We start from the raw sequence: 23,454 nt of genomic DNA on the forward strand, positions 1-23,454 counted from the left end.
TTAATGAAACTATATAAATGTAACAAGAGAGAGAGAGAGAGAGAGAGAGAGAGAGAGAGAGAGAGAGAGAGAGAGAGAGAGAGAGAAAGAAAGATTACTTTTTCTTTCTTTGGGAACAAAATTAATAGATGTAAATTAAAAATTATTTCTCAAACGTTTTTAGTCTTGAAAACGAAAAATAAATTTTATCATTAACGTTAAATGTTCACTGAACAGAAAAAATGTAGTTAAAAACAATGTTAATAGTTTTAAAAAATTATATTTCATTAGGAGCTAAAAATTTGTAAAACATTTTGGGTTTATGTTTTGCTGAGTAAAGAGAAAATATTTATGTGTGTACGCATCCTGTTATTAAATATATGTGCTGCTAGAAAGTTAAATTCATGTTAAATAATTTAAGGGAATTATTCCACAAAAGATAAACTTCATCTAGTTGGATAATAATTTGTTTTCTTGGAACATTTGTCCACTCTGGGTATTTCTATATCAAACTCCTTGAAGCTCATATTGTTAGTTACAGGGAGATTCTATTTTTTTTGTATACTATATGATGAGAGATACAGTTCTCAAAATAGAATGATCTGCAGCAGAAGGTATACTATAAGGGAAGATTGTAAATACTAAATAACATGTAGTGGAAGTAGACTCAGTTCATTCTTTCAGTGTTAGGATGTGACATCATAGCCTCAAATAATTTATATGCTTATTTGTTGAGCACTTTCATGAAAAATACCTTGCTAAGGTTAACAATGATGTACAGGGTGTTTGGACAAAACCTGACAATATTTTGTTTCAGGAACAGATTGATGTACTGGTCAACAACATTCAAGAGCATAAAGATTTAAAGATGTAGTCAAAGAGATAGTTGACGTGGAGGATTAGAAGCCATCTGAACATTGGAAAACAGTTACCTGTATCATGACTGCTGCTCAATGAACACTGTAAAGGCTGTCAGACATGACATGGAGACCACAAAAACTAAGTTCTGCCAAACTGCGGCTGCACCACATACTTGAACAGGGCCTGAGGCTCACTTCAGACGGCTACGTGAAGCTGCTGGAGACTGTAGTCAAACTCTGGTTGGAGAGGGTTGCTGCTGGAAAGCCATATGTATGGCAGCAGAATCTGACCCCTTGCAATACTTCCAGAAAGAGTCAGATGTGGTTACCAGAGAGTTTCTATGACTTCACCAGCTCTAATGTCCACCAATTGTAATTCCATGGATTACTATGTGTGGAGTGCAGGTGAGAAAGACACCAACCACTTTGCCTGTAATACCAAGCTGAGCTGGTGGCCAATGTCAAAGAGGTGTTCAAAGATCTTCCCAGGGATGCAGTGAGGAACACAGGCACCAGGTTCCAGAGCCATCTTTGGCCATGGTTGAAGCTGAGGACAGTTACATTGAGTAAACTGTTACCCACCAGCCATAATTTAGTTGATAATTTTTGATTTTTTTAAAACACTTTATTTTTCAATGGAACATTATTTTTCTCTCCCTTTTATGCAAACTGTCAAATTTAGCCTGAACACCCTGTAACTGTCAAGTAATGTGGCTTAGTAACAACTGTGTGCGTATGTGTCACAAATCCATTATAACATAATAGCTGAATTTAAGCCAGCAAATGTAGTATATCACAAAACTTCTGATGAACTGGCACTAATAACAAACACTAGGTGTATGTATGCATTTATATATCATCATTTAATGCCCGTTGTCCATGCTGGCATGGGTTGGACAGTTTGACTGGGCTGGCACACTGGAAGGCTGCACCAGGCTCCAGTCTGATTTGGCATGGTTTTCTATGGCTAGATGCCCTTCCTAATGTCAACCACTAAGAGTGTAACGGGTGCTTTCACGTGAAAGGATGTTGAGTCTCACATCCTTTAATCTTTTACCCATTCTCATATTATTCCTCTGACCATGACCCTATTCAACTGCTATACATTTTACACATTTCATCTCCTTTTTGTGCTGCCAGTAATCCCGCTTCCTTGAAACCATTTATCGTTGTCACCCATCCCCCTTTCTAAATATTATTCCATACAAATTTGTTTTCCAATGGTCATTTCTTTTGGGCCACCAGTTACCTCCTCCTTTCTCCTGAGCTACATTTGTGATTGCCACACTTCTCATTTTTATCATTGACCACACTCCCACTCTTGTTCACCTTTCAGTTCTATACCCATCATCTGTCTGTCACTCTTTTCCCACACTCTTATGAACTTATCCACCTGTCCATCCATCTCGTCTGTCTCCAGCTAATTCCCCCTCCCCCCCCCTACCCACATCTCAACAGCAAGATGCCTGTCTCTTTTCCCTTGTCATACTTTAGTCTCTGAACATGATCATCAGTTGATGTCCACTTTCTATGCTGGTGTAGACTGGACGGTTTGACAAGTACTGGCCAGCTGGAGAGCTGCACCAGGCCCCAACCATCTGCTTTGGCCGGGTCTCTACAGCTGGATGCCCTTCCTAACGCCAACCACTTTACAGAATGTACTGAGTGCTTTTTACATGGCACCAGCATGGGTGTTTTTTTATGTGGCACTAACATGGGAACACTGGCGATAAAAATCATCTCCCTCCCAACTACACTCCTACCAATTTGTGGAGGCTTTTTAAACTATCATAATTATCTTTTAATGTCCCCTTTCCATGCTGGCATGGGTTGGACACTTTGACAGTAGCTAGCTAGGCAGAAGACTGCACAAGGCTTCTGTGTCTGTTTTGGCAGGGTTTTTATGACTGGATGTCCTTCCTAACATCAACCACCCTGCAGAGTGGATGAAGAAACAAGAGAGAGAGAGAAAGAAAGAGAGAGAGAGAGAGAGAGAGAGAAAAAGAGAGAGAAAGAGAGAGAGAGAAAGAGAGAGAGAGAAAGAGAGAGAGATAATAAAGAAGAGAAGAATGTATAAAGTGATGTAGTGAGGAAAGGAGACATTAGTTGGTGGATAAAAAAAGGACACAAGCTCCCTTTTCCATCATTGTTTTAAGATACATTGAACATTTTATAAATATGGCTGTTCAAGTATTCTAATAGTATAAAACTTAGCTCATTTGGGTGTGTGTGTGTGTGTGTGTGTGTGTGTATAAATATAATAGTAATAGAAGCGAAATTCTGTCTCTCCATCTGAGACCCCTGTATCTCAGCCTGCATTTGCTCTACATAGACATAACTTTTGGGAATCAGGATGATCCCATGATCCCGGGATTGGAAATCTGCCCTTCATTTGGTTCTTGAACATCCAGCATTGAGATCTGATTTAAAAGCATTTAGGTTGCTATTTCTAGCAGGTAAAGCTTGACTGATTCATGCCATTTTGGTTGGTATTTGTCAGATGACATGAGAGATGAAGGGAGAAATAAATGACATTTGCTTTGTTAATTTTATGTCAAAATACGAACTTTGGGACAAATTGGCCAACAGTTGGAATTCAACATGAGACTGGAACAATAGAATGATTGCATTACAGAGTTTTCCTGAGTGTGACAGTGAGCGGTCTTTGGAATCTCATGTGTCAGCATCTGGTGTTTGATTGTGTTTCATATATGCCTCTGCGTGTATGTGTGTGTGTGTGTGTGTGTTGGATTTTGTGTATCTATGTGTATGCATCTTGGGGATTCTGCTCATGTGCTTGAATTTTTCTTTCCTTTTCTTTTTTTTTGTACATGTCCAAGTAGTTTTGCAAGCTAAGTAGATTACGGTGGTTGTCTGAGATTGAGTCTGCAAGTGAGTTTTTTTTTTTTCAAAGAACAGTGTTAATAGTTTATTTACTTTGTTAAAAAAAAAAAACCAAGAAGAAAAAAAGACAAAAAAACAATAACAAAAAACGGAATTCTCATTTGTTAATGCCACTAACAGCTGTTCATGTGTTCCACTTTATTCTGTAGGTGTTCAGTAATAGCAGAACCTGGATTTTGTTTAAATATTGGATGACTCAACACTTGCTTGAAGATGTTAATGTTTTCCAACCTGAAACAGTTAAAAGTAAAAATCAAAATCAACAACCATCATCATCATCATCATCATTTAACATCCGTTTTTCCATGCTTGCATGGGTTGGATGCAATTTGTTGTGGTGGCTTTTCTACACCTGGATGTCTTTCTTGTTGCCAACCCTCACTGGTTTCCAAGTAAGGCAATATTTTCCCTTGGCCCGGTGTATTTCATGGAAGAGAGGAAATGATGGCCACCATTTGCATGTCAGTGACATTCATTTGTAACTGTCACAGGAAGACAAGGCAAGGAGACAATAAAACACGCATGCACACATACACATATACATACATACATAGACATAACAACCTCAGTCAGTTTCCATAAACCAAATCCACTCACAAAGCTTTTGGTCGGCTATAGTAGATGAGGCTTGCCCAAGATGTCATGCTGTGAGATGGAACTCAGGACCCCGTGGTTGGGAAGCAAGCTTCTTACCAGACAGCAACACCTGTGCCTATAAAGAAACATACCAACAACTTGTACAGAAACAAAATCATCATTTAACATCCGTTTTCCATGCTGGCATGGACGGGAGGGTTTGGCAGGAGTTGGCCAGCTGGAGAGCAACACCAGGCTCCATTTGTTCATTTTGGCATGGTTTCTATGGCTGGATGCCCTTCCTAATGCCAACCACTTTACAGGGTGTACTGGGTGTTCTTTACCAGCACAGGTACCTTACACAGTGCCAGCCTAGGTGCTTTATATGTGGCTCCAGTAGGAGACATTTGCTCGAGCTGTCACACAGTGGAACTGAACCTGAGACAATCTGGTCAGAAAGCAAATTTCTTACTATACAGCCATGCCTGATAAAATACAGCAAAATACAGAAGCAAGCAAGAATGATAAAATGCAATAAAACTTACATTTCCTTTTGACGGGACTTTAACTTCACAGGTGGTTTATATGGCCTAAACAATCAAAACAAACAATATATATATATATATATATATTAACAATAACAACAATAGGTGGACATATATTTTGACAGAAGACTGCAAAAGAACAACATGCTTGTATGGCATTCATTTACAATCAGAAAACAATGACAAGTAGCCAGAAACACACAAACGTATATATAACGAACTTCTTTCAGTTCCTATCTACCAAATCTGCTGAGAAGGCATTATTTGATCTGGAGTTACAGTAGAAAACAGATGCCCAAGGTGCCTCTCAGTAGGACTGAACTTGAAACCCTGTGGATGTGAAGCCAACTTCTTAATCCTAAAGCCATGCCATCACCTGAAATGTGAATAATACAAAGTGGAGAGAAGTTTTGGAAGAAGGAAACTCGGGAAAACATGGGACAAAGTATTGAAGGCCAATCTCAAAATGCTGAGCATTATACAAAGGAGGTGACAGAGGACTGAGATATGCAGCACATTGCAGAGCACAAGAAGACCTGCCCACCACAACACAACAGATATCCTAAAACCAAAGTGCCATGTAAGAAGCATTGGTGTTGATACTGATGCCAAATGAAAAGCACTAGTGCTGGCACCATGTAAAGGGCATCTTTGCTGGTGCCACGTAAAGGGCGCTGTTGCTGGCACCACGTAAAGGGCACTTAACCAGTGCTGTTGCTGGTGCCACATAAAAAGCACTGGTGATAGTGTCACGTAGAAAGCACCCAGTACACTTGGTAAATTGGTTAGCATCAGGTTGCACATGTAGCCATAGAGACCAAGCCAAAACAGACTATGGAACTTGGTGCAGGTCCTGGCCATGCCAGGTCTTGTCAAGCCATCCAACCCATGCCAGCATGGAAAATGGGCATTAAATGTTGATGATGACGATGAGCCATAGTTTGCTATATTTTATAGTTAACTTTCCCCTTAAAAAACAGCTTTCTTTTTAGAAAAAAATACCTTCCAAGTAAAGTGCACTTATTTCAATAATTGATCTCGAGAGTATTCTAAGCTCAAACAGATTAAGAAACTCTGATCTGAATTAATTTTAGCTCCAATTTCAATTTTAAACGATTTTTGTCAAATTGTCGTCATATGATATGATTCTTTTTGTTGGAAACAAGGTGCCTCTTGTTTTTCTTTTTTTCTTAAGCAGCCGAATTATTATCCAGCTTCTTTCTGTAGTGAGTCATGAAAGAAAACTTTTTCTCGTTTCAGACTGTGGCCATGTTGGGGCATCACCTTGAAGAATTTTAGTTGAATGAATTAACCCCAGTACTTGTATCTAGGAATCCATTAACCAAAGTAACATTGTGCAGGTTATGCAACTGTGTGTATGATCTACTATGGGAACAAGGCCTGACAGTTTTAGGGGTGGGCAGGGATGCAGAGGATGAACAATCACATCAACCTCCAGTGCTCAACTGCTACTTAGTTTGTTCAGCTCAAAAGGACAAAAGGCAGAGTTGACCTTGGCAGAATTTGAATGCGGAATGTAGACAGTGAAGACCCTCTTCAGTTATGAATGGCTATGGGGATTGCACCTAAAAAATTCCCCTCTGAGGCACAAGTCTGGGCAAGGTTGTTTATGGAAGACCAGCAGTCGCCCATGCATACCAGCCTCCCTTCTCCATACCACCAATGTTATCCAAGGGAAAGGCAAAGGGGCCGATACAGCTTGGCACCAGTGATGTCGCAATTCATTTCTACAGCTGAGTGAAAGTGGAGCAACATGAAATAAACTGTCTTGCTCAAGAACACAAAACAGCCTGGTTTAGGAATCAAACTCACTATCAATAAATTTAAATTGTGAGCGCAACACACTAACCACTGAGCTATGTGCCTTCATGCAGAATGTAAAACCTAAAGAAATGCTGCTAAGTGTTTTGTCTGGTTTGATAATGATTCTACCAGCTTTCCAGCTGTGTATAAGGCAACTCATATGCCATTGTAGGCATAGGAGTGAAACTTGTTTATCGACTGAGCAAAATGAAGTAAGCAGAGGTAGCATACAAAGACTAGTGTTAGTATGGCTTGAATTTAAGACCTTGTGAGCTGTAGTAGTCGGACAGCTTAATTCTTATGTAGTCATATTTCTAAAGGAATATACATCCTATGTTTTCCAATTAATTTTGAAAATAGGAATTTGAATGGATTTAGCTCAATAACCTTGTTTTGTTAAACCTTTTAATGCTAACCCAGCCCAAGACTACTCTTGCTTCCATGATGCAAATTTCCTCTTGGTTTAAAGAGATCTAAATTAAAATTTCCCATCAAAATTCAAATGTTATTTTATGTTCCAAAACCCAGCTTGATAATGACAGAGTTGTTTTATTAAATTCTTCAATATCTTCAAAATCAATTGAAACAAAGGCAGTGTATTTCAACAGAAATATGGTAATAAAAGGCTTAAGCTGGTATTCAGAACATAACAAAAAGCATTTCCATAAATTTTGATGAAGGGTTTTAATTTTCATTAGTGAACAATTTAAAATGAACAGTTTTAAACCAGAGCTATCTCAGGTGAGTTAGTATCACAGGGGTTAATCTCATAGCCATTGTGCCTCAAAAGAGATTAAAGGTGGGATTGTGAAGAAGAATACAAGAACAGAAACCACAAAAAAAAAAAAAAAAAGGCAGTTTTTATACAAGAACACTCACAATGGTTTTTCTTTAGCTGTTTCCTTCTGTGCCGTAAAAGTGGGCAGGCTCTCTTTCATATCAGTCAAATCACCCACAACTGGTGTGTTCTTCATTTGTTTACGCTGAATTTTCTTCAGCAGCATTTCTTTAGCTTTTAATTTCTGGGTACAGATGGAATTTATTTCTGAAAAAGAGCAATACATTGAAGACAATTAATTAAAAGGCAGAGAAATTAGTAAAGGAAAGACTATCCAATTTCAATTGAAAAACAACTCACAAAAATTGAGAAAAAAAAAAGGAAAAAGGTTGTGGTGGCAGCAGTAGAAGGGCATGGAAGAAAAATTTGTATTTTATACAAAAATAGATATGATATTCTTTTATCCTTTACTTGTTTTAGTCATCTGACTGTGGCCATGATAGAGCACTGATTTGAAGAATTTTAATTGAATGGATTGACACCAGTACTTACTTTTTAATGTCTGGTACTTATCCTATCTGTTTCTTTTGCCAAATTGATAAGTTAGAGGGACATAAACACACCAATACCAGTTGTCAAGCAGTGGTGGGGGACAAACATAGTTACAGAGACATGTACATGCATGCCTGCACGCACACACACACACACAAATGGGCATCTTTTAGTCTGCATCTACCAAATCCACTCATGTGGTTTTGGTCAGCTTGAGGCTGTATGTAGTAGAGGACACTTACCCAAGGTGCCTCACAGTGAAACTGAACACAGAACCATGTGGTTGGGAAGCAAACTTCTTACCACACAGCTGTGCTGAAGGAACTTGCGATTCTGTTTTAGACAATGGTTGAGAGATATGACAGACATCTATCATTAATAAGATTTGTTCAAGCTCTTGCATTCTGAGTTCAAATCTCACCACAGCCTACTTGGGTGACAGACTAAATCCATTGCCGAGTTTAAGACCACCACCAGGCACCTTGATGCCTTTAGCAGAGTCCACTCTATTACAAGCATTAACACTTTAGCATTTAAACTGGCACAAATAGTCTACCAGAATATTCTGTTCTGGCCCAAATATTCTACCTGCTTTATGTACAAACTGGCCAGGCCCGATTTCTCACACCTATTTTACAATGTCATTCTAAAAATAAACAATCACATCACTGAAACCTTGAATTTATGAAACAGGGTAACCATGTGTCTCCTCAACAATGAAACCCCTGTTTCTACCCTTCTGTCACACTAACCTCTCATCACTTCACACAAGGCCACCTCCTCCAATATCCCCACCCTTGTGCCCCCTCAGAGGGTGAGTTACTTGGCACCTTAGCTGTTTAACCCTGGGTCAGCTTTGAATGAACAAACCTATGATAAAATGAGGTTTGGATATAATGTATCTATTGACTATGCAGCTGAGATATTTCCTCCCTCTTCTTTTTAAACATTTTTAAACAACAGTAGGTGCAGGAGTGGCTGTGTGGTAAGTAGCTTGCTAACCAACCACATGGTTCTGGGTTCACTCCCACTGCATAACACCTTGGGCGAGTGTCTTCTACTATAGGTTTGGGCCGACCAAAGCCTTGTGAGTGGATTTGGTAGATAGAAACTGAAAGAAGCCCATCATATATATATATATATGAGTTTGTCCCTCCACCATCGCCTGATAACCAATGCTGGTGTGTTTACGCCCCTGTAACTTAGCAGTTCGGCAAAAGTGACCGATAGAATAGGTACTAGGCTTACAAAGAATAAGTCCTGGGGTCGATTTGCTCAACTAAAGGCAGTGCTCCAGCATGGTTGCAGTCAAATGACTGAAACAAGTAAAAAGAAAAAGAATAAAAAGAACAGTAATTAGAAGACAATTTGAAGTACAATGTGCAACAGCTTGGAGGCTTCACACATTTGTTCAACAATCTTTACTGTTACAAGAAGGGCCTAATTCAAGGATGATATAGGGTTAGACAACAAATAGTGTTTTAATGACTTTCTCATTAAAACTCAATTTCAGGTAATTTGTTTTTAGAGTAAATTGGAGAACAATTACTCTACTCTCTTAAGAATTGTTTTCATTCTACTTCTGAACTCAATTAAGTGATTTAAAAAAAAAAAAAATTCTTTCTTGTTGATTCAATCTGAAATCTTATTTGAAGATTAAACCAGGATTAAATAGAGGCTATGAATTTAAATAATTTACTGGCATTGATATAATGATTATATGACAACATGCACACACAAAGTTATGTCAAATATTAGTCTGAAAAATAATTAACTGCTTAACCCTTTCAATAGATGCTTAGTCTTACTGACATCAGTGGGAATGTAGCAGTCGTGACATTCCAGTCTTTCTTGAGCATTAGTTATCTTCACACGGAGAATGAGCAGAAGAGAATAACTGAGTTCAATGACGAAAATAGCAGTTTCAACAAACATCATAGTTCTGGTCATTCACTGCATTTACACCTGTCTCTGATTAAACTTTATTTATCCTTTGAATCAAGGCAGTCCTGGGGGCATAAAAGTGAAGATGAAAGATGTTGCACAACTTTCCTCTCGCATAAATCCGATTCCCATGAAGTAATACTATCACAGGCTGTTATGGTCATCCTCCCCCAATGAATGTACAAACAAGGATCATTATTATGGAGGGATCATTATTATTATTCATTAGTTTGTCCGTCATCATTAATTATAACCAAGGGCATCACATAAGAGAAGAAGACAGGGTATGGTATGTCCAGCCACGGCCAATCAGTCTGATGCATGCATGGAAGACTCGGCCACAGGACAGACACTGGTGGTTGGCTGGGACTGAAGGCAAAGAGTTAGCTCTGGACTTGCACAGTTTGCAATCCTGTTCTGTTCAGAGGAGGTGGAACCTCTGTTGGTGCAGCTTCATCAGGAAGGGCGATCTTGTGCTTGTGTTTCCCAGGTGTTGGGATTGAGCTCAATGCTCTTCAGCGAGTAACTGAAATAACTACAACAGACAATTCGAACTCACTTCTTACCTAACATTACTCACTGTGTGTGTGTGTGTGTGTGTCTGTGTGTGTGTGTGTGCGTGCGCACAGGAATGGTTGAAGCCATGATAGCATCAATATCGTGCCACCCTGCTTCCAATCCTACTGCATGGCTAAGTGACAGCGACCAAAGCTTCAGGCCTTGCAAGTGAAATTGGGTTAATGGAAATTATAGACAGCAATTCATGTCACACTGATTCTGCCTGCAACCAAAAGGGGACAAATGTCCGTGGAATAGTCAGTCACTTACACTGTGACTAGTGAAGATGCATGGCTTAGTGGTTAGAGCATTCGGCTCATGATCATAAGGTTGTGAGTTCAATTTCAGTTGGCATGTTGTGTCCTTGAGCAAGACACTTTATTTTTTGTTGCTCCAGTCCATTTAGCTGGCAAAAATAAGCTGTACCTATAATTCAAAGGGTCAGCCTTTGTGTCATACTGAATCTCCCTAAGAACTATGTTAAGTGTATGCATGTCTGTGAGGTTCTCAGCTACTTGTATGTTACTTTCACAAGCAGGCTGTTTGCATCATCGAAACCACTGGAACACTTGTCATAACGGACAGAGGGCCAGTACACACTGTGGCTAAAGTGCAAGACATGCCCAAGACACCATGCAGTGAGACTGAACCCAGAACAGTGTAACCGAAAAGCAATTACTTTAACCACGTGATCAGGCACTTGTGCATGGTAGAAACCATAGTAATACCATTATAGCAAAAAAAGTAGTCTTAAATAGAAGTCTAGAGAAAAAAAAAATTAGTGAAGTAATTAAGTTAAATGAGTGGTACCTACAGTATACAAGTGTGTGTATGTGTATTTGTGAACGTGAAATGAGACAGTGTGTGTATGTGTGTGTGTATGCAGATTACAATTTCATCCTGAGAGATTTTGTGAAGTCCATTCCAACTCTTTAGCATTTCTATTCCTCTGTCAAATGTAATACTTGTTTACTTGCATTGGTTTGAATTAATCATACGTTATCTTGTTGTATTGAGAATTTGATGTTGTGAATGTTTATTTTTAGAAGGACATGGTAAGGTAGGTGTAAAAGGCTGAACCTGGTTAGTTTGAACATAAGACAGGTAGAATATGTGGGCTAGATTCAACTGGTTTAACCCTTTAGTATTTAGATTACTCTGTCAAAAGTAATGCTTATTTATTCACATTGTTTTGAATTAATCATGCATTTTCATGTAGCTTTGAGATTTCGATGAGGAAACTTGTGTTTTAGAGTGGTATTGCAGGGTTTCTGTGAGAGGCCAGATCTCATTAGATTGAACATAAAACAGGTAAAATATTTTGACCAGACATGGCTGGTTTAAATGCCAAAGGGTTAAGCAACTGTGACTGTCAGTTTGAGAAAAAAAAGCAAATAAATTTAGCAGCCATTGTTGACATTCCATCATGTGAGCTTTGTTGTTGCTAATGGTCAATTACGGAAAACTTTTAAATATGGAACTGCAAAATTCAGTTAACCCAGCTAGCACATGTGTCCATCATCATCATCATCATCATCATCATCATTTTAATGTCTGTTTTCTATGCTTGCAAAGGTTGGATAATTTGACAGGAGCTGTCAGGGTCTGTTTTGGCATGGTTTGTATAGCTGGATGCTCTTTGTAATGCCAACCACTTGACAGAGTGTACTGAGTGCTTCTAATGTGACATCAGCATCAGTAACCCTTCTGTGACACTGGCATGGGCGCTTTTACACACAACAAATTCTCTGTTTACATGTTGTTCTACCACAAAGTACATGTAAAGCTTTCTTAAATAAGTGTAAAACAAAACAAATAAATATATAAATAATGCAACTACACATACATAGAGAACATAAACATGACAATTCAAATAAAGATTCAACCGAGCTAATTAAAACTGTTAATATAAAAATATTAACAGTTTTAAATTGAAAAGGGGGAAAAAAAATCACTTAGTTCCTAAGTGGCAGAGAATGTAAAGAAAAAAAAATCTCGAAATAGAATTATTCATGAATTTTAGGTTACAAAGAAAAAAATCCTAAAAATAGAATATAAAATGAAATAAAAAATGCAAATCAATGTATTTTAGAGGGAAAAATATTTTAAACACAACAGCAAAAAAAAAAAACAACAACAAAATTCTGGTTTCTTCCAACCACCAGCATCAACAATAACACTAAAATATTTTAGTTTATCACAAAGACAAAATTGACAACTAAATGAACACGCTTAGCTGAATGGTTATTTGTGGAATAAGATGTTGCAATCAATTTCAATGTTTATAAGGTAAAAAGTAAAGACCTTCACTTAAAGCTCACATGCCACTTAAGAACAGAATAGTAATGATGATGATGATGATGATGATGATGATAATAGTTTCAAATTCTGGCAAAAAGACAGGCAGTTTTGAGGGTGGGCCTCAATCAATTACATCGACCCCACCCCCTCCTGCTCAGCTGGTACTTGTTTTATCAACCGCAAAAGGATAAAACTTGAGCTCAACAGAATCTGAACTCAGGAATGTAAAGACGAATGAAATGCTGCTAAGCATTTTGCCCAGTGAGCTAACGATTCTGCTAGATTGCTGCCTTAATAAGAACAACAATAATAATGATATCAGTTTCAAATTTTGGCACAAGGCCAACAACACTGACCTGAGTGCTTAACTGGTACTTAATTTATTGAGCTCAAAAGGATGAGAGGCAAAGTTGACCCTCAGTGGAATTTGGACTCAGAAGTTGAGGATGAATGAAATGCTGCTAAGCATGGCCAGCGTGCTAATGATTCTGCCAGATCACAACCATATTAATAATAAGAGCGCTCAGAGAGTGCAAACTTCCACCAAGACAACACCAATGTCTTCAACGATTAGCTAGAGATGACTTTTAAAATGAGAATACCTGAAATAAACCCGACTGCTCTCACAAACGAGAATACATAAAATGGGCACAGCTGCTCTCAAAACTAAATAAAAACACCGGAAGAATAATCCAGAATCCTTGTCCAGTACTGGATCGATCCCAAAATCTAATAAGTTTTCAGTAAAGCGATCTCTTATTTCAACTTCCTTTGCAAGGCACAAAGCAAGCAGATGATTTGTTGACAGAAGTGACACCACCACCAATTTTCTTACAGTGCAGATATAAACAAAATACACATGGACACACACACACACACACAATGGGCCTCTTTCAGTTTCTGACTACCAAATCCACTCACACGGATCTGGTCATCCCAGGGCTATAGTGGCAGACACTTGCCCAAGGTTCTACACAGCAGGCCTGTATTCAAAGTGATGTGGTTGGGAAGTGAACTTCTCAACCACACAGCCCTACCTGCATTACCTTAAAGTAAAAAAACAAACAAAAAAAACATTAGCTGAAAAAAATCTTAGATACACTAAAGGTACAGGCATGCTTCTGTGGTAAGAAGCTTACTACCGAACCACATGGTTCCAGGTTCAGCCCCACTGCATGGCAGCTTGGGCAAGTGTTTCTACAATAGCCTTGGACTGACCAAAGCCTTGTGAGTAGATCTGGTGGACGGAAATCTGAAAGAAGCCTGTGATATGTGTGTGTGCATGTGTGTTGGTATGCTGACATCCCCATAACTTAGCAGTTTGGCAAAGAGACCAACAGAATAAGATCCAGGCTTACCAAAAAAATTACTGGGTCAGTTCATTTGACCAAAACAAATTGTTCAAGGCAGTGCCCCAGCATGGCTGGAGTCTAATGAGTGAAACAAGTAAAAAATATAAGACACTATACCACAAAAAAAAAAAAAAAAAAAAAACAGCTTAATTAGGGTTGATTTGGGACTGAACAACAAGAACAACAACAGTTAATGGAAGGCTGGCTTGGTAAGGCTTTGGATCGAGTACCTAGTAGTATTTGATTGTGTCCCTTTCAGTTAATTTTTTAGGTCTGACCAGAGAGTAAACAACAACAGAGTGTGTGCAAGAGAGGGGAAAAGGAAAAATAAAAAAAAAAAAACAATCAAAAACAGTCATCATCAGAGACATAACAGAGGCTGCCAAGCAGAAGTTCCTAACTAATTATTAGACAATCACGAGTTCAAATTTCTCATCCAAAGTGACTTGTCTTATGTTTCAAAACAAAGGTAGGCAGACCTGCTTTGCTCCAGTCTGCCTAAATAAATAAATTAAAAAGTCACAGGTGTGGCTGTGTGGTAAGAAGTTTGCTTCCCAACCACATGGTTTCGGGTTCAGTACCACTGAGTAGCACCTTAGGAAAGTGTCTTCTACTATAGCCTCCAGTGAACTAGAATCTTTTGAGTGGATTTGGTAGACAGAAACTGAAACTGACTCATGTAGGTGTCTGTGTTTGTTTCTCTCCCCACCACTGCTTGACAGCAGGTTGTTGGTGTGTTTATGTCCCTGCAATTTGGTAGTTTGCAAAAAGACTGATAGAATAAGTACGAGGCTTTAAAAAAATAAGTACCACACCAAAACCATTTGTAGTAGCTGGGTGAAGACAAGGAAAGCAGTTAGAAACATTTCCAGTGTCAAAATACACCTCATTGCTCAGATAATAAATGAGAACAAACCTGTGAAAATTTTCAAAATGTGAATGATAATGCAAGACCAACTACTGGCCATAGCACTCTCCATGTAAACTGATGCATAAATTGTTTCCAACTACTCAATACATTGGCTAATATTTCTGATATTTATGGAAGTAAATTTCAGAGAAAAATAATTCTGTTTTTGGTCATTAAAATATCAAGTTCTTATTTTTTCCTTTCATTTAGAATAATTCAAATTATATATTTTTTGCTTTATTTATTAGTTGTTTTCACTAAATTTTATTCAGAAATTTCATTTCTATACATATTTATTTTTTAAAAACATATATTTTGAAGTAAACAAAATAATTTTTACAGCATCTAAAACAGTTTCCTTCAGTATTTATTGCTGAACATTTTACGCAAATTTGAAAAAAGTTAAATATAGAAAATTGTTTAAGGGAAGTGTTTAGTTGCAAAGGTGTTAGAATCCATTTTGAGAGCACAAAGGGGTTGACAGCACTTTTCAGTTCCACATTTCTGTTAGGGCTTAAAGGGTTGCAAAGAGAAATAAGTCATCATCATCATCATCATCATTTAACATCTGGTCTCCATGCTGGCATGGGTTGGATGGCTTGACATGGAGGTGGCTCACAGGGAGCTATTCGGATTCGCTGTGGCACGGTCTGTATGGCTGGATGCCCTTCCTAATGCCATCTGTTTAACAGAGTGTGCTGGATGCATTTTACTTGTCATGGTCATGGGTGTGTTTACGCAGCACTAGCACGGTTGCTTTTCATGTGGCAGTGGCTCCTTAAAAGACAAGCCTGGATGTGCGGAAGACAGCAATTTTACTTGGGTAGACATGTCTTATCAAGTACAGCGAATCACCACATCTCCTGGTCCCTTGTCATTTCCTCAGTGAGGCCCAGTGTCCGAAAATCCTTTCCTGGGAAGTCAGAGCTTAAAGCAAAAAATCAAACATTTTTGTATGTTGGGGGAGGGGGTACCATTAAACAACTTCAAAACACAAAGTGGATGCCTTATCATACACAACAGTCAAATATTCAGTTGACATCTTAACTTGCTGTGGGGTTAAGGAGAACTGAAATGAAAACCCAAGAAAAAGAGAAAAGTTTGAGGAACTCAAGAACACAAGGAGGTTGCCTCATTATATTTATCTTTTTTCTTTTACTTGTTTCAGTTAATGGACTGTGGCCATGCTGGAGCACCAATTTGACCAGAACATATTTTTTAAAACTAGTATTTACTGAATCAGCCTCTTGTTGTACTGCTAAGTTACAGGGATGTAAACAAACCAACACCAGTTGTCAAGTGGTGGTGGACAAACACAACATAAACATACAAGTAAATATGTGACAGGCTTCGTACAAACGCCTCCTTTCTCTACTACTACTGCAGCTTAAACAATCAAAGACAAGAATTCATATCAAACTAGCTGCTGCTAACCACCTAGAACCCACAAGAATAGAAAAGAGACACAGAGACTGACTGAAAAAAAGAAAATGTCCCTTGCATTTGAAAACTAGGGAAATATTAAAAAAAAAACGTTTCACAATTTAATTGGTTTTGATGCTTTACTCTAAGTGGAAAATGTCACAGACTGAAACCGGTGCTAAAATGTTCTTCATGATAAAATTATTTTAGCATTTTCTACCTTGTCTTATTTTCCTTATACATATCAACTCTTGTGTTCCTTTTCCCGCTTCTACATATATATATATATACACACACAAACACACACAGTGGCCATGCTGGAGCCCCACCTTTAATATACATATATATAATGTGAATAATCCAAAATGTTTATCTCACTTTGATGAAACTTGTAAGTGATGTGATTCTGAGTCAAATTGTTCAGACAAATAAAAAGATATATGATGTGTGTGTGTGTGTGTGTGTGTGTGTATATATATATATATATAGAGAGAGAGAGAGGCAAGGGACAGGGAGCAGAAGGGAAGTGAGAAAGAGAGAGGGGGAGATAGAGAGATGGATAGAAAGGAGAGAGAGAGAGGGATAGAGAGCAAGAGAGAAAGTAAGTTAATAAAGCTAACTAATCTGTAAATATCAGAGTCCCGAGCAGCTGATAGCTTTCAAACGAATACATTTACCAGCAAAATCCCTTATCTGATTTACATAATTACATTGGCCCTAGCAGTAACATCAGGAAGCCTTCTCCCTCCACCCTGGCTCCATTCACTATTTCAATTTCAACTTAACAACATGCAATTCAGAGGTTCAGAATAAATACATTATATCTCGTAGTGGTGATCTACCAACAGACAGTGCTGCCACTACGAACACCTCCACTACTTCCATCAGCAGCAGTGTAAATTCTAGACTTGTTAGATTTAGAAATCAGCATGCCAAAGAGTTTTGCAATGAAATTAATTAAATAGTCACTTGCAGCTGAACTTGTAGATTTATGAAGTGGAAATATATCGGAGATGAGAAATTTGTTTTATCAGTTAATATATTTTCATGTTGTTAAGTTCCCTTGCTGGCTTGTGTGTATTTTAATGCTGTCTTTGTGAATGTAAAGAAAACTTGCTGTGGTTTGCAGAATGGTCTAATGTGTTTGACTATGAATTGGAATATCAATGGTTTGTAATCTGGCCATAAGCAAAGTATGGCAGTATCCCTGATGGTAAAGATGCTAAACTTCGTTTGGTCACTGCCTGCCAATCTGTAAACTGATATGAAGGAATCGCTTCTGCTCACTGCAGAGCTGAATTCAAAAAGTAAACAGCATGGTAAATAAATGTTCTGTTGCCATGCAACAATGAGTTCAAGCCTTCAGAAGTGGTCTGGGAAAAGGCAACGCGAAATGACTGCAGCACTAAAATTTCCAGCCAGAGTTCCCAAATTGTTTTAATCAGTATTGCTGTTGAATGGAAACTAATTCCCAGTTTTGATCAACTCCATATGATCACTGATCTGAAGGAATCCCCTATACATTAAACTCATCATATGCTGATAACCAAAACATTATGACACCTTGGCATTACTGTAACTCTTTAGCCCTCAAACAGGTTATATCTGGACCAAGTATTTGATCTGTCTTTATTTTCAAACTGGCCAGATCTGGCCTCTCACACCTACCCTACAATGCCACTCTAAACATAAAAATCACAAAGCTAAGAGATAATACATGATTAATTTGAAACAATATGAATAAATAAGCAGTTGATGGATTAATCTGAATGCTAAAGGGTTAATATCATCATCCATTTGGCACTCACTTTTCCATGCTTGCAATAGGTCAAATGGAATTGTTTGAGGCAGATTTTCTACAACTGGATGCCCTTCCTGCTAACTCTCACTTGTTTTGAAGATAAAGGCAATATTTTCCCCCATGGTCAGATATGTCTTGTGTAGAAGGCCAGAAAAAAACAATCTTGCTTGCATGACGATGATGCTCATTTACAACCATCACATGATATCTAGAGAAGGGGACACCTACACATATACACAAACGACAAGCTTCTTTCAGTTTCCATCAACTAAATAAATTCACAAGGCAATAGTAGAAGACACTTGCCCAAGGTGCCATGCCTTGCTTTACTATGGAAATGAACCCAAGATTACATGGTTGGGAAGCAAGCTTTCTATCTGTGGCAAAGTCAGCAACTTCAGATCTGATCTATGTCTAGCTAAACACTCATTAACTTCTGAAATAAAAGTCTTACACAAACTTCCTCCATGCCTTTGTACAGGCAGAAACTTTCCATCACTGGATGCCCTTCCTGTCATTAAACCTCAACTGTTTCCAAGCATGGTAATATTTCCCCCATGGCCAGACTTGTTTAATGTAGAAGATTGGAAACGAAGGACACAGCTTTTATGATAGTGACACTTGCTTACAACTACTGTGTGACATCAAGGTAAGGAGCTACAAATACACACAGACATATACATGTGTGTGTGAGAGAGAGAGAGAGAGAGAAAGAGAGGGGCTTGTTTCAGTTTCTTTTTCCTAAATTCAATCTCAAGGTTTTGGTTGACCAGGGTTATAATAGAAGACAGACACTTGTTCAAAGTACTGCTGAGTAGGACTGAACCCAAAACCATGCGGTTGAGAAGCAAACTTCTTAACTACACAGCCATGCCTGCATCTTCGTATAAAACTGTCTTTGAGGCCATAAAAGTTTATTCAGCAAAAAGTTTATATTTAAGAAATTTCCTAAGTAGTTGATTGATTTTATAAGAACAAATATTTTGATGTCTGTCTAAAAGTAATTCTGTCAGTTATGTCAACATACAAGATGATAAACAATACATCTAATGACAACAGGAAGTTGAGCTCCTGTGATGATGTATGTATGACTACGAGGTGAGGTAACCAACAGACATTTCATTGGATTTTAACCTTTAGCACACTACATTGTCTCTAGAATTGTTTCAACTGCTACTGCCCTGTTGCTACAAGCGAGAAAACTCATATGGTGACATCATGCACCTACAGTGTGCTAAAGGTTAATTCATTGTCTTTTAGACCAGCTTTTTGCAAGTGTACTTTGAAAACTTGTTCAGCTGTGTTTCAGCAGCCGTGAGGGTATCACTCACTGATAATTACAAAATAATCAACAATGACTTCTTTGCCTTATTCTTAACACTCTAACATTTACACCAGCCATATCCGGCCCAAATATTGTACTTGTTTTATGTTCAAACTGGCCAGATTCAGCCTCTCATACTGACCTGACACTGTTATTTTAAAAATAAACAAACACATGATCAAAATTTGAAAACTACAAGCCATGAGTAATTCAAAACAATACAAATAAATATGCATTTCATTTGACAGAGCTATCCGAATGCTAAAGGGAAGATTATGGTACATATACACATGTACATACATGAATATAAACACACATACATAAATAAATATACATACATGCATACACATACAATCTATATACATACATATATATATATATATATATATATCGGAGTCACTATCAGAACTAGAGGAGAAGTTTCAGGTGTGGAAGCAAGGTCTAGAATTGAAGGGCCTTAGAGTCAACCTAGCTAAATCCAAAATCCTAATAAGTAGGAAGGTAGATAAAACACAAACCCCTTCAGGTAGATGGCCCTGCTCAGTATGTAGAAAAGGAGTAGGTAGTAACTCTATAAGATGTACCCGGTGCAAGCTATGGACACATAAGAGGTGCAGCAACATCAAAGGCAGGTTAACTAGCAAGTTAGTTTTTGTTTGTGGCAGATGTTCAGGTGCAATAAAGACTGCAAACAAACAGGAAACAACTTCTATCTCATTCCAGGGTGAAAAACTAGAGGTAGTCGATAGCTTCCGCTATCTGGGCGACCAAGTTAGTAGTGGGGGTGGGTGCGCTGAAAGTGTAGCTGCTAGAATAAGAATAGCCTGGGCAAAGTTTAGAGAGCTCTTACCCCTGCTGGCGACAAAGGGACTCTCACTCAGAGTAAAAGGCAGACTGTATGACGCATGCGTACGAACAACCATGCTACATGGCAGTGAAACATGGGCTGTAACTGCTGAGGACATACGTAAGCTCGCAAGGAATGAAGCCAGTATGCTCCGTTGGATGTGTAATGTCAATGTGAATACCCGTCAGAGTGTAAGTATCTTGAGAGAAAAGCTGAACATTAGAAGCATCAGTTGTGGCGTGCAAGAGAGACGATTGCGCTGGTATGGACATGTGGTGAGAATGGAGGAGGATAGCTGCGTGAAAAAGTGCCACACCCTAACAGTTGAGGGAACCCGTGGAAGAGGTAGGCCCAGGAAGACCTGGGCTGAGGTGGTGAGGCAAGACCTTCGTACATTGGGCCTCACCGAGGCGATGACTACGGACCGAGACCTTTGGAAATGGGCTGTGCGTGAGAAGACCCGGCAAGCCAAGTAAGATCGTTGCCAGTGCCCCTGGACTGGTTCTTGTGCGGGTGGCACATGAGATGCACCATTTTGAGCGTGGCCGTTGCCAGTACCGCCTGACTGGCTCCTGTAGGATTTTCGAGCGAGATCGTTGCCAGTGCCCCTGGACTGGCTTGTGCGGGTGGCACATAAAAGACACCATTTCGAGCGTGGCCGTTTTCGTGCGGGTGACACGTAAAAGCACCCACTACACTCTCTGAGTGGTTGGCGTTAGGAAGGGCATCCAGCTGTAGAAACTCTGCCAAATCAGACTGGAGCCTGGTGTTGCCATCCGGTTTCACCAGTCCTCAGTCAAATCGTCCAACCCATGCTAGCATGGAAAGCGGACGTTAAACGATGATGATGATATATCATCTGCCATATACCTAATATATACCTGATAAAGATATATATATATATATATATATATATAGCTGAAATTTATAGAAAAACAAAAGACGAAGACAAGCCTATAAACAACAAGCAAGTGTATTAGTTTGATATTTGAGAAAATGAAAAAGACTTTTACGTTTCATGCATGTATATATATGTATATATATATATATATATATATATATATATATATATATATATACACACACACACACACACACACACAAAAGTGTGTGTGTGTATGTGTGCATGTATTTCTATATAAGTGTTTGTTCTGATTTATTTCACAGGTGAAATTGTCAATGAAAGAATTGACATTGTGTCGGACAGAATGACAAACATTCTTATTTTTTATTTTTACATTAATTAATTAATGTAGTTGTTTTGTTTTATCTTTTAGACTTTTTTTGTATTTGGGATGGTTTCAACAAAAGAAAAGGAACAACAACAACAAACACGAACAAATGTAAAAGACAACCACAACAACAGGTAGAGTCAGGTTCAGATGTCTTTTAAAGAAACCAATTTCTTTCTGTTTCCTTCCCCACCCCAAGAGAATTTCAAATTCTAAAAATGAAAACATAATTGATGACTTGACAGAAAATGTTCGAACAACATTGTGTCTTATACACTCAGGTTAAATAACTCAAACTTTATAAAACCATCTATTATTATTATTATTAGCACTACAAACAAAATGTCTCACTGGAAAATGGGATTCTAGCAGCTACTACTAGGCCAGCAAAGTTACTAACATTGTCGACTGACTTTCCTAATTCTTTAATGAAGTAGACATGATTACTAGCCATGGAATAATGGACTTTTGAACAAAAGTTATGTAGCTTATTCAAAGTTTTTAAAACCAATTTCACCGGAATCTATAATCCATTGAACCAAAATGACATTCTGTAGCTTTATTATAAACTAGTTTTGTTTAGCCAGTCAGCTTTGCTGAAGGTTTTTGCTAGTGTTTGTAGGAACAACAACAATTATTATTATTATTACTATTATTATTTTGTCTTTGCACAGCTTCTAATGCTGGAGATGTCCTATGGCGTCAGCTGTTCACTACCAGAGAACTAAGGTAACACCCCTTATTATTATTATTATTACTATTATTATTTTGTCTTTGCACAGCTTCTAATGCTGGAGATGTCCTTTGGCGTCAGCTGTTCACTACCAGTGAACTAAGGTAACACCCCTTATTATTATTATTATTACCTCTGCCTTATTGAAGGCAGACGTATTGTTTTCAGTCATGTTCATTTGTTTGTCTGTGGACAAGATATCTCAGAACTACTGGATGGATTCGGATGAAACTTTCAGGGATGTTTGGCCTCGTCACTAGCACAAACTGATTAGATTTTGGGATCGATCCGGCATGGGACAAGGATTCTGGATTATTTTTCCTGTTCTTTTTTACTTAATGTTTGGGAGTGGTCAGGTTCATTTTTAGTATTCTCGTTTGTGAGAGCAGTCGAGTTTATTTCAGATATTCTCATTTTAAAGATCATCTCTGGCTAATCGTTGAGAGGGCATTGGTGTTGCCTTGGCAGAAGTTTGAGCTCTCTGAGTGCTCTTGTTATTATTATTATTATTATCAGAATAAAATGCTAAGCTGGCAGAATTGTCAGAACGTCAGAAGAAATGTTTTACATCATTTCTTCTGGTTCATTATGTTTCCAGTTCAAATTCCGCCGATGTCAACTTTGCCTTTCATCTTTCAGGGTTGATAAATAAAGTACTAGTTGAACACTGGGGTTGATGCAATTTGACTTACACCTCCCCTAAATTGTTGGTCTTAGACCAAAATTTGAAGCCATTATTATTGTGTGAGAGAGCAGCGCATGCCATCAAAGAGACACTGGGACACAAATATACAAAGCCCAATATACCCATCATCACTACCTGTCTGATAATGGTACACCTGGAACATACATCACAACCATGTGTGCATGACATGGTGATCTCATATCAAGATAAACAGCAGATGACCTTGCATGTGGGGCCCAGTTAGAATTTTCTTCAGGTCAAGTAGCTCTTCATGCTCAAAAGGTCGCCGAATAAGGTTTATTTAAGAATGATGAACAAAACACCCAT

The 23,454-nt window shown here is 38.3% G+C and overlaps 1 protein-coding gene across 3 annotated transcripts in view; it reads right to left on the minus strand.

Moving 5' to 3' along the window:
- LOC106867312 (uncharacterized) overlaps positions 1-23,454 on the minus strand; it is a 93,448-nt gene that overhangs the window by 53,419 nt on the left and 16,575 nt on the right. For all 3 annotated transcript variants that reach the window (XM_089358286.1, XM_052971011.2, XM_052971010.2), the window contains exons 4-6: positions 7,568-7,733; positions 4,865-4,909; positions 3,862-3,974 (exon numbers count right to left, since the gene is read on the minus strand). In XM_089358286.1, coding sequence (XP_089214412.1) covers positions 3,862-3,974; positions 4,865-4,909; positions 7,568-7,733 — 324 coding nt within the window. The remainder of the gene's footprint in view (positions 1-3,861; positions 3,975-4,864; positions 4,910-7,567; positions 7,734-23,454) is intronic.

The sequence above is a fragment of the Octopus bimaculoides genome, chromosome 10 (assembly GCF_046866305.1).
Source record: "Octopus bimaculoides isolate indiv1 chromosome 10, ASM4686630v1, whole genome shotgun sequence".
NCBI lineage: Eukaryota > Metazoa > Mollusca > Cephalopoda > Octopoda > Octopodidae > Octopus > Octopus bimaculoides.